Genomic DNA, 12525 nt, shown 5'->3' with positions numbered 1-12525 from the left:
GCAGCTGAACCCTCGGCCCTGCATCGGGCAGCGGTGCCCGGCCCATCTCGCCCGGTGATTCCCTTCACCTCCCGCTTCCCGGGAATTGGGCAAGAGGCGCACAGGGTTTGTTTGGGTTTTATTTGGGTTTTGTTTAGGGAGGGTTGGAGCATGAAATCAGCCCTGGAAAACAAAACACGGGCTCCCCAGGGCCGAGTTACAGCAAGAGCAGCCTCGCAGCGGCCGCAGGGCAAACGGCCTCCCCCCGGCTGCTGCTGCGGCAGTTCGCGAGCGAGCGGCTCGCGGCACAAACAGGACTCAAGGACGCAGCGGCTGTTTGAGCTGGGAACATCTTTATTTTGCATATACAAAAGCTTCAGATCCTTGCAAAAGAGCAGAAAGACAGACAGACGGGCAAGATGCTGCCCAGCACAAGGCAGGATGCCGCCCCCGATGAGTCCCCCGGCTGAGAGAGGAGAGAATACACAATTTTCACTTTATTTTACCCCAAAGCTGGTGCCCAGCCCTGCTGCCTCCACGGGAGCAGCGGGACCAGGCTCCAGCAGCTCTCTCAGCTGCCTCCRGCCGGAGGGGACATCACGATGGGGGAAAGGGCTCAGACCAGGGGGAAGGGGGATCCCCGACTGGTGCGAGAAGCSCCCCCGCTTCCAAGGCAGGGCCCAGCACAGCTGCCCCCAGCGTGGGCACTGGAAAAATCAAGAAGAAAGAAACTCGGTTCAGCAGGACGCACCTGGATCCGCAGCCAGGCCCTACCCGTCCCCCAGCGAGTGCCCGGGCCTGTGGCCCCCGCTGCRCTACAGCCGGCACCGGCCGGGACAGGGACACCCACGGGTGCCTGGTCCCCGCTCGGGGGTGGGCCAGGGCCAGGGGGAAGGGGAGCCCGCGGGGGCTTTTTCTGGTCACGGCCCCAGGCAGGGGGGCAGAGGGAAGAGGGACCCTCCTGCCCTCCCCTCGTCACAGCCAGCGATGCCTCAAGAAATAGACAATAGGGATCTTTTTTTTTTTCATTAAAAAACCCTTTATATTCATTTCATGTYGGTTGAAATCACAAGAAATTAGGTGGGGGGGGAAAAAAAAAACAAACGAGGGGACAAATACAGACAAACAGCACAGTCTCCCCCCGAGTTCGGTGCTTTCACAGGGTCGGGGGCACGGGACAAGACCTAGGACATCAGCTACTGTGTGACTTAGTGAAGTAACTCAAACACGGGGCAAGGCAGAGGCCGGTCTCCCTCCGCCGCGGGCAGCGCGGCCCCCTCAGCATCCTCCTCCAGGCGGGACCCGCAGCCTCAGCTCTCCTCCGCATCATCCACAGACTCTGACTCCCCGCGAGCTCTCTCCCGCTCCGGCCCGGCCCGGTCGGCGTTGGGATAGTCCTGCACRCTGCTGGGGAGAGCACAGAGACCTCAGCGAGAGCCTCTCCCCTCCCGGCCTCTCCCCAGGGTCACTGCCTGCCTCCCCCCTGCCCATGGCATCGCCTCTCCCAAGGTCCAGGCACCTTCCCAAGCCAGGAGCAGCCCTGCAGACCCCACAAGCTCCCCCAAAAGTGGCTGTGCACAGCTTCCCAGAGGGCTGAGGTTGGAAGTGCGTCAGATCCAGAGGGGCCAGGAGCTCCCAAGACCCCCACGTGCTGCACATCCCAGCGGCCGCAGCCGGGGCCCTGCTCTGCCCCTCACTCGCTCACTTGTTGTGGGTCTCTTCGGCAGATGCCTCCAGCTCTCCAGCTCCGGGCCCTTGGCTTTTGTCTCGCTCCTTCTCCTCTGCGCCCTCTGCTTTTTSGGACAAGGACTCACCGTTCACAGGGCCTGACAAGTCTAAAGGGAAGAGAGAGGTTTAGACGCCCGAGCCCCCACGGTAGATCTCATCCACCCCAGCCCACGAGGGCTGGGCAACGCGAGGACTCATGGCCAGAGCAAGGCAGACTGTCCCTGCTCCCGCAGGGCCTCGTGGCCGAGCCCACAGCCCCTGGATGCCCAGTCCAGCCCGACCCCAGCAGCTAGGAGGAGGAGAGCCCAGACACTCAATTCCCCAAGCCCAGAGCAGCCGTCAGAGTGGATTTTCCCCACCAGCTCCTCCGGGAAGGCACCATCTCTTGCAGCACCACGAGGACGTCCCCAGCCAGCGACCCCGCTGGGCACACAGCCACGTAACGACGGAAGATCCCAGTCATCAGCTGCCTGCGCAAGAGCCCGAGCAGGCATCCAAGGGCGTCTCCGAATTCCTCCATCTCCCCGGTGCCCTGGGCAAGCGCTCAAGCTGGCAGTGTGGAGCTATCCTGGCCCAAAAGCTGGCCCAGAGGCACACAGAGGCAGGGTGTGGGCACTGAGGTTTAGCCTCTGCTCTCACTGCCACGAGTGTTTGATACTCAGCCCACAAACCCCCAGCCAAATGCGCAGTCCCTGGGTTTAGACATGCTCCGCTGGGGAAGCTGGGATTAAACTGCCCCTTTCTCCAGGCGGCTCGGCAGCCCCTGCCCTCTCCCACAAGCTGCAGTAAAAAAAAAGAGGCGCTGGCAGACAGGGATTCCCACGAGCCCCTTCCCACCGCCTGCAGCACCCAGCGACCGAGGGACAAGAGATGCCACATGTGGCTGCCGATCCCCTCCACCGCTGAGGCCCAGAGCTGTCCCCGTTTACGTCCCTGGCTCAACGAAGGCCGTGGGCCCCAGCAGGAGCTGCCGTGCCCGAGGAAGGGCCCTGGGCTTGCTACACGTCCAGACAAGCCAGGGAACCGCCTCGAGACGTGCAGGGAGCGTTACCAGCATTCGTCTCCTCTTCACCCTTCTCATTCCGTGTCTCTCCACCCGACAACTTCTCCTGGCCCTTCTCCGCGTCCCCCTTGTCCTTCTCAAGCCCAGCTTTGTTGGCTTTCTGGATCGCTTCCATCTTTGGTCCCAGGACGCGTGACTTCAAGCGGGTGTAGACTTCGGCGGCTTTCTCCATCACGTCCTTGTTAGCTTTATAGCGACGGATCTGCAACAGAAAGGGGGAGGAGGGACACACTTTGAAGCCAAGCCGGCCCAAAAAGGCTCGCTCCCGGCATTGGGAGTTTAGCCCTCCACCATACCTTTTTCAGAGTAGCCACCACATCAGTGTGCTTCTGGAGGATGTGAGAGGTGACCTGGAGTGAGCCCAGCTCCTCCAGCGCATTCAGACACCGCTTGATGTCCTGCAAGGATGGCACCAAGATCAGAAACTGCCTGGAAGTCCTTCTGCGGGTTACATCTGGCCATGCACAGGCAGCAGGAGGAATAAAGCATCCCCAGACACTCACCGGGTTATCCACCTTCAGGGCAAACTTGATCTCACTGTGAAGCTTCTGAAGTTTCTCTTCAACTGTGGGCTCTGAACAGCAAGAGAGAGGCGAGGCATCAGGTCACTGGCCTCTGGTGGAGAACACGCGACTGCCCAGAGCCCGAGACCTCTCCCTCAGCAGGGGTTTGGTCTTATCCCACGTCTCCAAAGCCAGGCAAGGCCCCAGGAGTCTCTCCAAGGCAGACGACTGGGGTGTGCTGAGATCTGGAGGGAAGCTCACTGTCTCTGCACTGTAAACACTTTCCAACACCACGCCAGGACCACAGCAGCGCTGGGCAGGGCCCCAGTGCAACCACACAGGTCCCTGCTGGACAGATGCTCCCCTTCTGAGATGGGGGAACCAGTTCTGGATCCCTTCTCTCTCTCTGTTTTCCCCTCCCCAACCATCTCCTCCTATGTCAGGAGCAACCGCTTTCTCACCCTTTTTCTTCTCCATCCTCCTTTCCGGGATCAGGTCAGACTTCTTCCGGCCTCGTTCCACTTTCAAAGGTCTACAGGAGGAAAAGGAAAGAAGTAAGATTGTTCAGAGGATGCCTGCAGGCCTGAAACCACTGTCCTGCCTGATAGGGCATGAGACAGCCAYGCTCCACCCATGCTTCCACACACATCTCCCAGCTCGCAGACAGGAGCCCTGAGACAGCAGCTCCCCCACGCCCCAGCATCCCGGGACTGCAGAAAGGCAGAGCCCAACGCAACCGTGTCCTGAGATCCCCCCGGGATCTTCCCCTGCAACATCAGAGTCCAAAAATAAGAGAGAAGCTCAGACTGGGGCCCCTCAAACACCTCCTCCAGCCCCTTCAGCGCTGGGAGAAGGAAGGGGAGAAGACAGCCCCAGCCTCTCCACAGGTGCTGCTGTCGCAGAGAGCTCCAGAAGGGACCCCCATCCCCACCCCAGGGTCTCAGTCAGGATGGACTGGGCACCGGCAAAGGAACAGCCCTGTCCCCGGAGGAAGAAAGCACCAAGCACAGGGAAGGGAGATGCTGACTTGTTCCGCGGTTTCTCCTCCGCTCGGCCTCTCTTCTCCTTCTGATTCGGTTTCCTTGACAACTCTGAGGGCTGCTTCTTTGCCGGCTTCTTTACCTTCGAGGAGAGAACAATGCAGGCGAGAGCGGCTTGCAGCAGAGCCCTCCCTGCTGCGGGGAGACGGTGTCATGGACCACTCCAGTCCTCCTGGCCCTGGCTGCGGGCGATCCAGCACCATGAGCAGCCAGCAGCCGTTCCCGCACTGCCTCAAGTCGCCGGTGACCGGTGCCATCGGTTTGCACGCAGGGCCATCCCCAGCACCAGATAAGAAAGGACCCTGGCTACACCACGGCCACGCRCTGCTCCAGAAGCAAACCTCCTCGTCCCTAAACTGGCCCACCCGGCCTCGGGGTACCTGACTGCCTGTGTGGGCAGACCTGTGCTTCCTCCCAGATCTCAGATCTTTGTGCTGCTTTCTCATCCCCGCTCCACATGGAGAAACTGTCACCAGGCTAAAAGGGAGACCTCGCCTCTGACCACCAGGCAGCACGGTTAGGAGCCCTAAGCAACCTTTCTCTGAGCTTCAGCCGAGTCCTGCTAACCCTTCCCTAAGCTCTGGGGCTGACGGCAGAGCAACCAGTACGACTGTCATGGGAGAGAGAGCACCACAGAGATGCCAGGCCTGCGGCTGGATGGGGGGATCCTGGGCTGGGGGAACAGCTCCTTTTCACAAGGTGTGGAGCTGCCCGAGGACACAACCCTTCCCAGTGCTCTCCAGGCAACTCCAGGGTGACAGAGGACCAAGACAGCAGGTCACTGCCAGTCCTGGAGGTCCCTGCTGACCTGACAGGTAGGGGATGGGCTGCGTGTGTTTGCCCCCAGCTCCCCACACCCCCACAGATCTGCGCTCACCTCTTTCTCAAGCTCTAGTTCGGAGTCTGAGGAGGAGGGGGCCTTGGTCCGGCCTTTCCGGCCCTTCTTGGCCACCTCATCATCTGCGCTGCTCTCACTCTCCGAGTGCATCTCCTCGCCCTTCTCTGCTTTCTCCTTCCTCTTCTCTTTCTCCTCCTTCTCCTGCTCCCGGAGCCGACGGATCTCTTCCTCCTGTTCCCTCTTCCTCTTCTCCTCCAGCTCCCGCCGCCGCTCTTCGTCCCGCCTCTTCCACTCACTGATGCGGTCCACGTCGCTGTCACTGTCACTGCAAAAGACAGAGCATGCTGGGACCCCTCGTGCAGGAGGGGACACCGGCGACCCCCCAGCCCAGCCTTGGGGGTGACAGTGTCCCAGTCGTGCTGTGGCCAATCTCACCTGTCGCTGCTGGAGCTGGTCGGGACACGCTCGGGCTTCGGTTTCCTGCCGCGGGGCTTTGGAGGGGGTTTCTCAGCTGCAAGACAACAGACAGATGTTCAGCAGGAGCCCAGGTCATTGCTCTGTTAAAGCAGCTCTGATCAGGGGAACTGACGGCCATTCAGCTTTGGGCTGGAAAACGTCCACAGTGAAAAGGCCCCCCGCAGTGCCTGGCAGGACCCCCCAACCTCGCATGCTTTCCAGTCTCCTGAGGAAGCCAGCAGTGGCCCAGCTGTGGTAGATGAGATCTCCTTGGCATTACCTGGCTTCCTGCCCCGCGGAGCTTTCTTCACAGACACATCCGAATCTGAATCGGAGTTGGAGTCCGACTTGGTCATGTCCACAGTTGCGTTTCCCATCTCTGAGTCCGAGTCCACTTTGGAGTCTGAGTCAGAGCCAGACTCTACTTTCTGCAAGCACAGAGTGGGATTGGATGGGGGGAATGGGGGTGGCCAGCAGTATGCCCCAAAACACAGGAGCAAAGGACCCAGCCAGGCCACTGAGACACAAGCAAGGTCCCTTCTACCATCAAACCTACAAACAGCCCGTGGCAGAGCTCTCCCATCCTCCCTGTCCCTGCTCCAGGCAGCGCAGAGCTCAGCCTCCTCTCCCGCTTCTCTCCCGCAGCGCCGCAGAGCAGGTCTGGGTTGGGTGCATGAAGTCTCCCCCTCCTCTAGCAACAGGCCATGCCAGAGACCGGCAAAAGCCACATCCCTCGGCTACAGGCTGACTTGCCTCTCAGGGGAGAGTGGCAAAGAGCAAAGCAGCAATGCACAAAGCCAGCCACTCCAGGAGGCTTTTACCTTCTTCTTCCTCCCTCCTGCAGGCATCCTCCGGGGAGCCCTGGCCACTGGCTTCTTCTCGGGAGTGAAGTCCTGGAGGAAAACACAGATGCTAAGAAATGGGCAACAGTCTCATGGTGGCTTAGGAAGCCAGTCGGTTTCCCCCACGCCCTCACTCAGTGCCATCGCCCCCGCAGACGGCAATGCTCTTCCTACGGCCCTTTCAGCACCACCTCGCCAGCCTCCACACAAACACATCCCCAAACCTGCTCACCTGGTCACTGTTTTTCTCCGACTCAGAAGACGTTTCCGAGTTCTCTTCTTCTGTCAGTGAGGGGCTGCCCTGATCCAGGTCACTGGAAGATTTCCGAGGCCGTTTCGCCACCGGCATCTGATAGCCAAGAACTGATGATGTGAGAGCAGCCCACCCCCTCTCCACCCATGACAGAGAGCAAACACTTCCTAGCAAGGGGCTTTGCCCACCTCTCCCTCATCAGCCCTGCAAGAGCAGCCAGGTGCGCTCAGAAGAAACATGCAGCTCTGGCCTCACTCCTAACTGCAAGCTGCATCAGGGCTTGGTTGCCCCAGCATCTCACGGACGAAGCGAGATGGCTGTGAGACTCCTGAACACACACTGAACCCAGTCTCCCACTGGAGCATGCAGAGGGAGTTGGCTTCTTCACCTCCTGCCAGGACAGGTTTGACATGCTGTGTTTCACTCTGGAGGGAGGGGCAGCTCAGTGGTGGGCCCAACCACCATCTCACAACTTCCTCCGGATCAGGACACCCTCCCATTCCCCACCGCTTGGAAGCACCTCAGCCCATGCTCACTTTCATAGCCAATGACTTTCGCTTGAGTCCACTGTGGTCACTGCCTCGGTCTGAGTCCTCATCGCTTTCCATTTTCTCCACGGCGGCTGCAGCCATGGCAGCGTCTTCCTCATCATCGCCTGCATCGCTTCCCCCCATCGGGTCGTTCTCAGGAACATCACTGTCAGAGGAGCTCGCAGGCTAAAGACAGTGGAGACAAGAACTGCGTCATTGCCCCAGCAGGTCTGCAACACATCAGGATGGAGAGGAGAGGGGACACAAAAGGGTGAGGAGCGATGGACAGCAGCGCTGAGCGGAGAGGTGTGCACACAGAGAGGACCACGGGGCAGCATCCCCTCCTGGCAAGGTCCTGCTGACAGGAGCCAGAACCCTTCAGCATGGCTCTGGGGCGGAGGGACAACATTACGCAGCCCTTTAAAGAGGACGCTCAGCCGACCCCCTTCTAATTCCCCTGCGCCCCCTTCCCAAGGCCCCTTACATACCGCCCCCTCCAAGACCTTCCCTCTGGATCCCCCAGCTCAGCCTCCACCTCCTGCTGCCTCACTCCCCTCTCCCCCAGCACCCTTGCACTCTGCCAAAGCCTGGGCCCACATAAGACCCTTGGAGAAGCCTAGACTTGATGGTCCCCGTGGGTGAGCAGATCCCAGCCTTCCCCTGCCCTAGAGGTGCCACAAAAGCTGGGCTTGGTGGCTCAGCTCAGTCCCTCCTCCAGCAGCAGCAAGCGGCTGGTCTCCAGCAAACTGTCTGACAGCCCTCATCTCAGGTCAGGCCTCTTCCTTCTCACTGGCTTCACCCCACTGCACCTCATACACCTTCCCCCTGGAAAGCCCCACAGGAGGAGTCTAGCGTGGCAGCCGCTGCTCTCGCCCAGTTGGGATCTCTTTTGTCCTGTTTCCTCACTCTTGCGGCCCCTTGTAGGAAAGGTCTCCTGGCTTTTCATCAGCCCATCATGAAGTTCCTCATGCAAGCACATCACACCAAGGTGAAGGTGACTGAGCACCCATCTTCTGGACTGTTTCATTCTCTTCCTGCCTGGCAGGTCTGGCGTTCCCTAGTGCGGGATTCTTCCAGCACTGAAGCCTTCCTGCTGGAAAGGCCTCCTCATCTTTGACTTTTCCTGGCGTCTTTCTTCATTTTGGTCTCAAAAGCAAAAAAAGACTCTACTTCAGTCTCCTCTTCTGCTTTTCCAGCTGCTTCAATCACAAGATGGCAGTTGGTGTTAGTGAACCTCCGATCTTGCTGGGACCTTTGGTGTTGCCTCAACCACAGCACCTCTCAATCACAACAGGCCCTTCTGGAAGGGGCTTCCTAAACCTGCTGGGAGGTCAGGGTGGCACTGAGGGGTCTCTGGGCAAAGTGGGTGCTGCCTCTCTCACCGTCACCAACCTCCCGCCCACCTCTGTGTACAAGCTGAAGCTGTTCTCCAGGTTTTCAAGCGCCTCCATGGTCTCACCTTATCCTACATCTGCGATCTTGGGTCAACCATCTCCCACAGCTACTCGCTCCAAACCACATCCTCTCTCCTGCACTGGCAGCAGCACAGCCAGGAGTGGCTCATTCCCTACACATCTGAGCCTGCCTACCTCAAGGCCATCTTGTCTTTGTAGCTCACCTTAAAAACCTTCCTCTGTCTCTTCAGACCAACTGCCTATGAAGCTGCTTTGGACGCCTTCTTTGAAGATCACTATACAATAAATTGTATCATACAATTATGGTTACAAAGTGTCCCTCGTACACACAAACAATTGTCAGCAAACAGCTGTCTCCCGGCCTGCTCCAAAGCCCACTGAAGGAGCGGTCAGTGGCTTTTGGCCCAGGACCTCAGAAATGGATGAAGAGAGGGACTGCCCAACAGTCTACGCACAGGGCTGCGAGCCGGGGACTAGCAAGTCTCAGTTCTTGCTCCAACAAAGAAATCCTCCGTGGCTTTGGGCAAGCCACGCAAAGCACATTCCCGGTTCCATCTCGAAGATGGGGCAAAGGTGCCTACCTCTCGGAGGACGAGGAGGGCTGACTCTTTCGCAGAGAGAGGGAGGGCAGGAAAGGGAAGCTATTTCAACCCTGAGAAAGCTGATCTGTGACACAGAAGCGCGTAGACACCATAGCAATGAGAAGCAGAAAAAGGAGGAGAGTGACTCGGAGGAGAGGAGAGATGGAGGCGCTCAGCAGCCCACGTCCTCGCTGACCCCCCGCCACGCAAGGCCCACACTCACCGGAGGGGCACTGTAACTGGCATGAGGGTTGTTCTGGATTTCCCACAATCCCTCGTTGAAGCCTTTTCTCTTGTTTGGTTTCCCATATTTGTCCTTATACTTTTCATAGGGGAACAGGTCTTTGGGGCCCAAGAAGGCGCTGGAGAGAAACAAAGCAGAGGTGAGCCCAGAGCAGAGGCAAGCGGGGCAAAGCCCGGAGAGAGGAGCGAGGCAGCGCTTACGTCTCGTGAGTGCCGAAGAAGAAGATGGGGTACTTGTTCGGCGGGGGTTTCACAGCGCCGTCCGCGATGTCATCGATCTGAAAGGAAACCCAAAGCAGGAGGTGGTCAGAGAGAGCGGCTTGAGCATGTCCTCTGCAAGGCACGTTAGCCCCGGCTAGCAGCGTCGGACTCCAGCGCGCACACACACACTTGGAGGCAAGCACGGCCACAAAGCACCCCGACAGGGAACTTGCTACGCACAGAGTCCTAATGCAGCTTTACGGCTGAGCGGGATCTCTAGAAGAGTAACAGAAGGGATCCAGCACGGATGCTCTATGGCTAGAGCTTGGCACGAAGGCGTGGGTTCGTCTCTCCACTGCCGGGCTCAACACCCAGGGAAACGCGGGCCTTGTGCTACTCCCCAGAGATCCATCGCACGAGCCACCCATCGGGGCGGCGCGGCTGGTCGCCCGAGGGAACCCCCTCCAGCCCGATGGGTGATTGCTCCAGCGGGTGGCCGGAGGGTCCTTCCTGGCTGGAGACAGGCCACAGGAGAAGCCCAGCTGCCAGCAGGACACACGGGCAACCCTGTCTTCGTCCCGCACGCTGCGCTGGCTCCAGCGCCCGTCAGTCTGCTTCCACGTGGTCTAGGCTGGGGGCGCAGCTGCAGGCAGGAGCCTCGGGGGTGCGCAGGGGCTGCCCCGCGTGCTGGGGAAGTCTTCGGAGAGGAGCCTTCCCCCAAGGAGCAAGCGAGCTAAAGCAGGACAGGCTGCAGACGCCGGCAACACGAGCGCCCTCCTGGAACGACCGAGTCCTCCCGGAGCCGGGCACCCGGCACTAGGCAAGCGCAGGGGCGGTGGGGACGGTATCCTAGATCTCGCGGTGCAGTGCGGCCAAGCATCGTCGTCTCCAGCACCCAGAGCCTCCCCGACACCTGCCGGCCCCACTCCCACACGGTTTCCACCTGCCATCTCTTGCCATCAGACACCTCCAGATGGATGAACTTTCCCTCAGCTGCCGACAGGTACAACCGGAGACCTCCGTCCAAACCCCCATTCTGCCTCATGCTCYGTGTCCCCCCAGGCCCTCCTCGTTAGTCCACAGCACTTCCTACACACTGCCCCCGCTCTAATTGCTCTTCCAGGTCTCCTCCAGGCGTTACAACACTGTCACCCCGTCTAACAGCTCGCAGCCAGGACCAGTCGTGCCCCCAGCCTGCCATCCATCGCCCCTCGCCCCGTCTGCACCCCACCAGCTGCRGCGGTACCCTCCGATCCAGCACCTTGCCGGCACTCGGTCGCACCCCCGGCACATGTCGCACCTAGGCAGGAGCCCCAGTGTCCCCCCACCGCCTCCCAACCGCTGCCCCGTCCCCGCCGAGGCGCAACGCCCCGGACCCCAGAGCTCTCCCCCATCCCTCCCCAAACACAGGCCTCCTCCCGCTCTCCCCAGCGTGGGACAGCACCGAGCCAGGGCCCAGCGTGGGGGACTTCCAGGCGGGGAGGAGGAAAGGGGAATTGGGGTCTTCGCAGGGGCAGGGCCTTGCYGGGCGGGCTGGAGGATGAGGATGGAGGGTGAGGGCTGAGCTCCYGGCAGGACTTCTCCAAGGTGCTGGGTCTGGGGACCGGGGTGGCCCACAACTCCCTCGTTCCCCCCTCTCCGTAYGGGACACCCCATCCCTCCRGGGGCAGGTCCCAGAACGGGTGCCRGTAGGGGCCCCTCACCCTGCCTCGGGGCAGATGCTGGTGCAGGCCTCCATCCCGGTGCAGGTCCTGGTACGGGACCCCCATCCCGGTTCAGGATTCCCCATCCCAGTACAGGTACTGGTACTGGACCCCCATCCTGGTATGGATGCTGGTACTGGATCCCCATCCCAGTACCAGACCCCCATTCCAGTATAGGTACTGGTGCCAGACCCCCATTCTGGTACAGGTGCTGGTACCAGATCCCCATCCCGGTACAGGTGTCAATACCAGACACCCATCCCGGTACTGGACCCCTATCTCAAAACAGGTGCTAGTACCGGACCCCCATCCCAGTACCGGACCCCCATCCTGGTACAGGTGCCGGTACCAGACCCCCATCCCGGTACCGGACCCCCATCCCAGAACAGGTGCCGGTACCAGACCCCCATCCCAGTACCAGACTCCTGTCCCAGTACCGGACACCGTCCCGGTACGGATGCCGGTACCAGACCCCCATTCTGGTATGGGTGCTGGTACCGGACCCCCATCCCGGTACCAGACCCCCATCCCGGTACCGAATCCCCATCCCGGAACAGGTGCTGGTACCAGACTCCCATCCCAGTACCGGACCCCCATCCTGGTACTGGGCCCCCATCCCAGAACAGGTGCTGGTACCAGACCTCCATCCTGGCACTGGATCCCCATCCCGGTATGGGTGCCGGTAGCAGACCCCCATCCCGGTACCGGACCCCCATCCCGGTACCAGACCCCCATCCCGGTACCAGACCCCCATCCCGGTACCGGAGCCCATCCCGGTACGGGTGCCGGTACCGGCCCCCCATTCCGGCGCCAGAGCCCCATCGCGGTTCGGGATTCCCCATCCCAGTACGGGGGCCGGTACCGGACTCCCGTCCCGGTGCGGGYGCCGGCACGGGACCCCCGTCCCGGGTCGCGTTCCCCATCCCGGCGCGGGCGCCGGCGCGGCCCCCGCAGGCTCACCCGGGCCGGCCAGTGCGGGTACCCCTTCATCTTGGCGAAGACCAGGTCTCCGGGCTTGAAGCTGTGCGGCATGGCGGCCGCGGGCGGGGCGGGGCGGCGGCGGCAGAGGCCCAGGCCGCGGGCAGCACCGGGCAACCGGGGGGGGCGGAGACCAGCCCTGGGCCCGCAGGATGTCCCGCCCCCGCCCCGC

General features: G+C 61.0%; 1 protein-coding gene across 2 annotated transcripts; it reads right to left on the bottom strand.

Annotated features, from left to right (window-relative positions):
* Positions 1 to 396: 396 nt before the first annotated feature.
* On the bottom strand, positions 397 to 12471 carry HDGFL2 (HDGF like 2). Of its 2 annotated transcripts, none has more exons than XM_026086882.1 (16): positions 12336 to 12471; positions 9673 to 9749; positions 9452 to 9590; positions 7239 to 7418; positions 6682 to 6798; positions 6429 to 6500; positions 5888 to 6035; positions 5587 to 5662; positions 5191 to 5476; positions 4301 to 4395; positions 3735 to 3805; positions 3274 to 3344; positions 3067 to 3168; positions 2759 to 2972; positions 1685 to 1814; positions 397 to 1383 (listed from the first exon to the last, which is right to left on the bottom strand). In XM_026086882.1, the coding sequence occupies exons 1-16, from the start codon at positions 12405 to 12407 to the stop codon at positions 1290 to 1292; spliced, it is 1944 nt and encodes a 647-aa protein (XP_025942667.1). In that variant the 5' UTR covers positions 12408 to 12471; the 3' UTR covers positions 397 to 1289. The 2 variants fall into 2 exon arrangements, with proteins under 2 accessions (XP_025942667.1, XP_025942657.1); XM_026086872.1 differs by having other exon boundaries at positions 399 to 1386.
* Between the last annotated feature and the right edge of the window lie 54 nt (positions 12472 to 12525).

The sequence above is a fragment of the Apteryx rowi genome, unplaced genomic scaffold (genome assembly GCF_003343035.1).
Source record: "Apteryx rowi isolate R43461 unplaced genomic scaffold, aptRow1 scaffold_1199, whole genome shotgun sequence".
Classification (NCBI taxonomy): domain Eukaryota; kingdom Metazoa; phylum Chordata; class Aves; order Apterygiformes; family Apterygidae; genus Apteryx; species Apteryx rowi.
The sequence above is the reverse complement of the archived record's forward strand: the minus strand, read 5'-3'. Positions and strand labels throughout refer to the sequence as shown.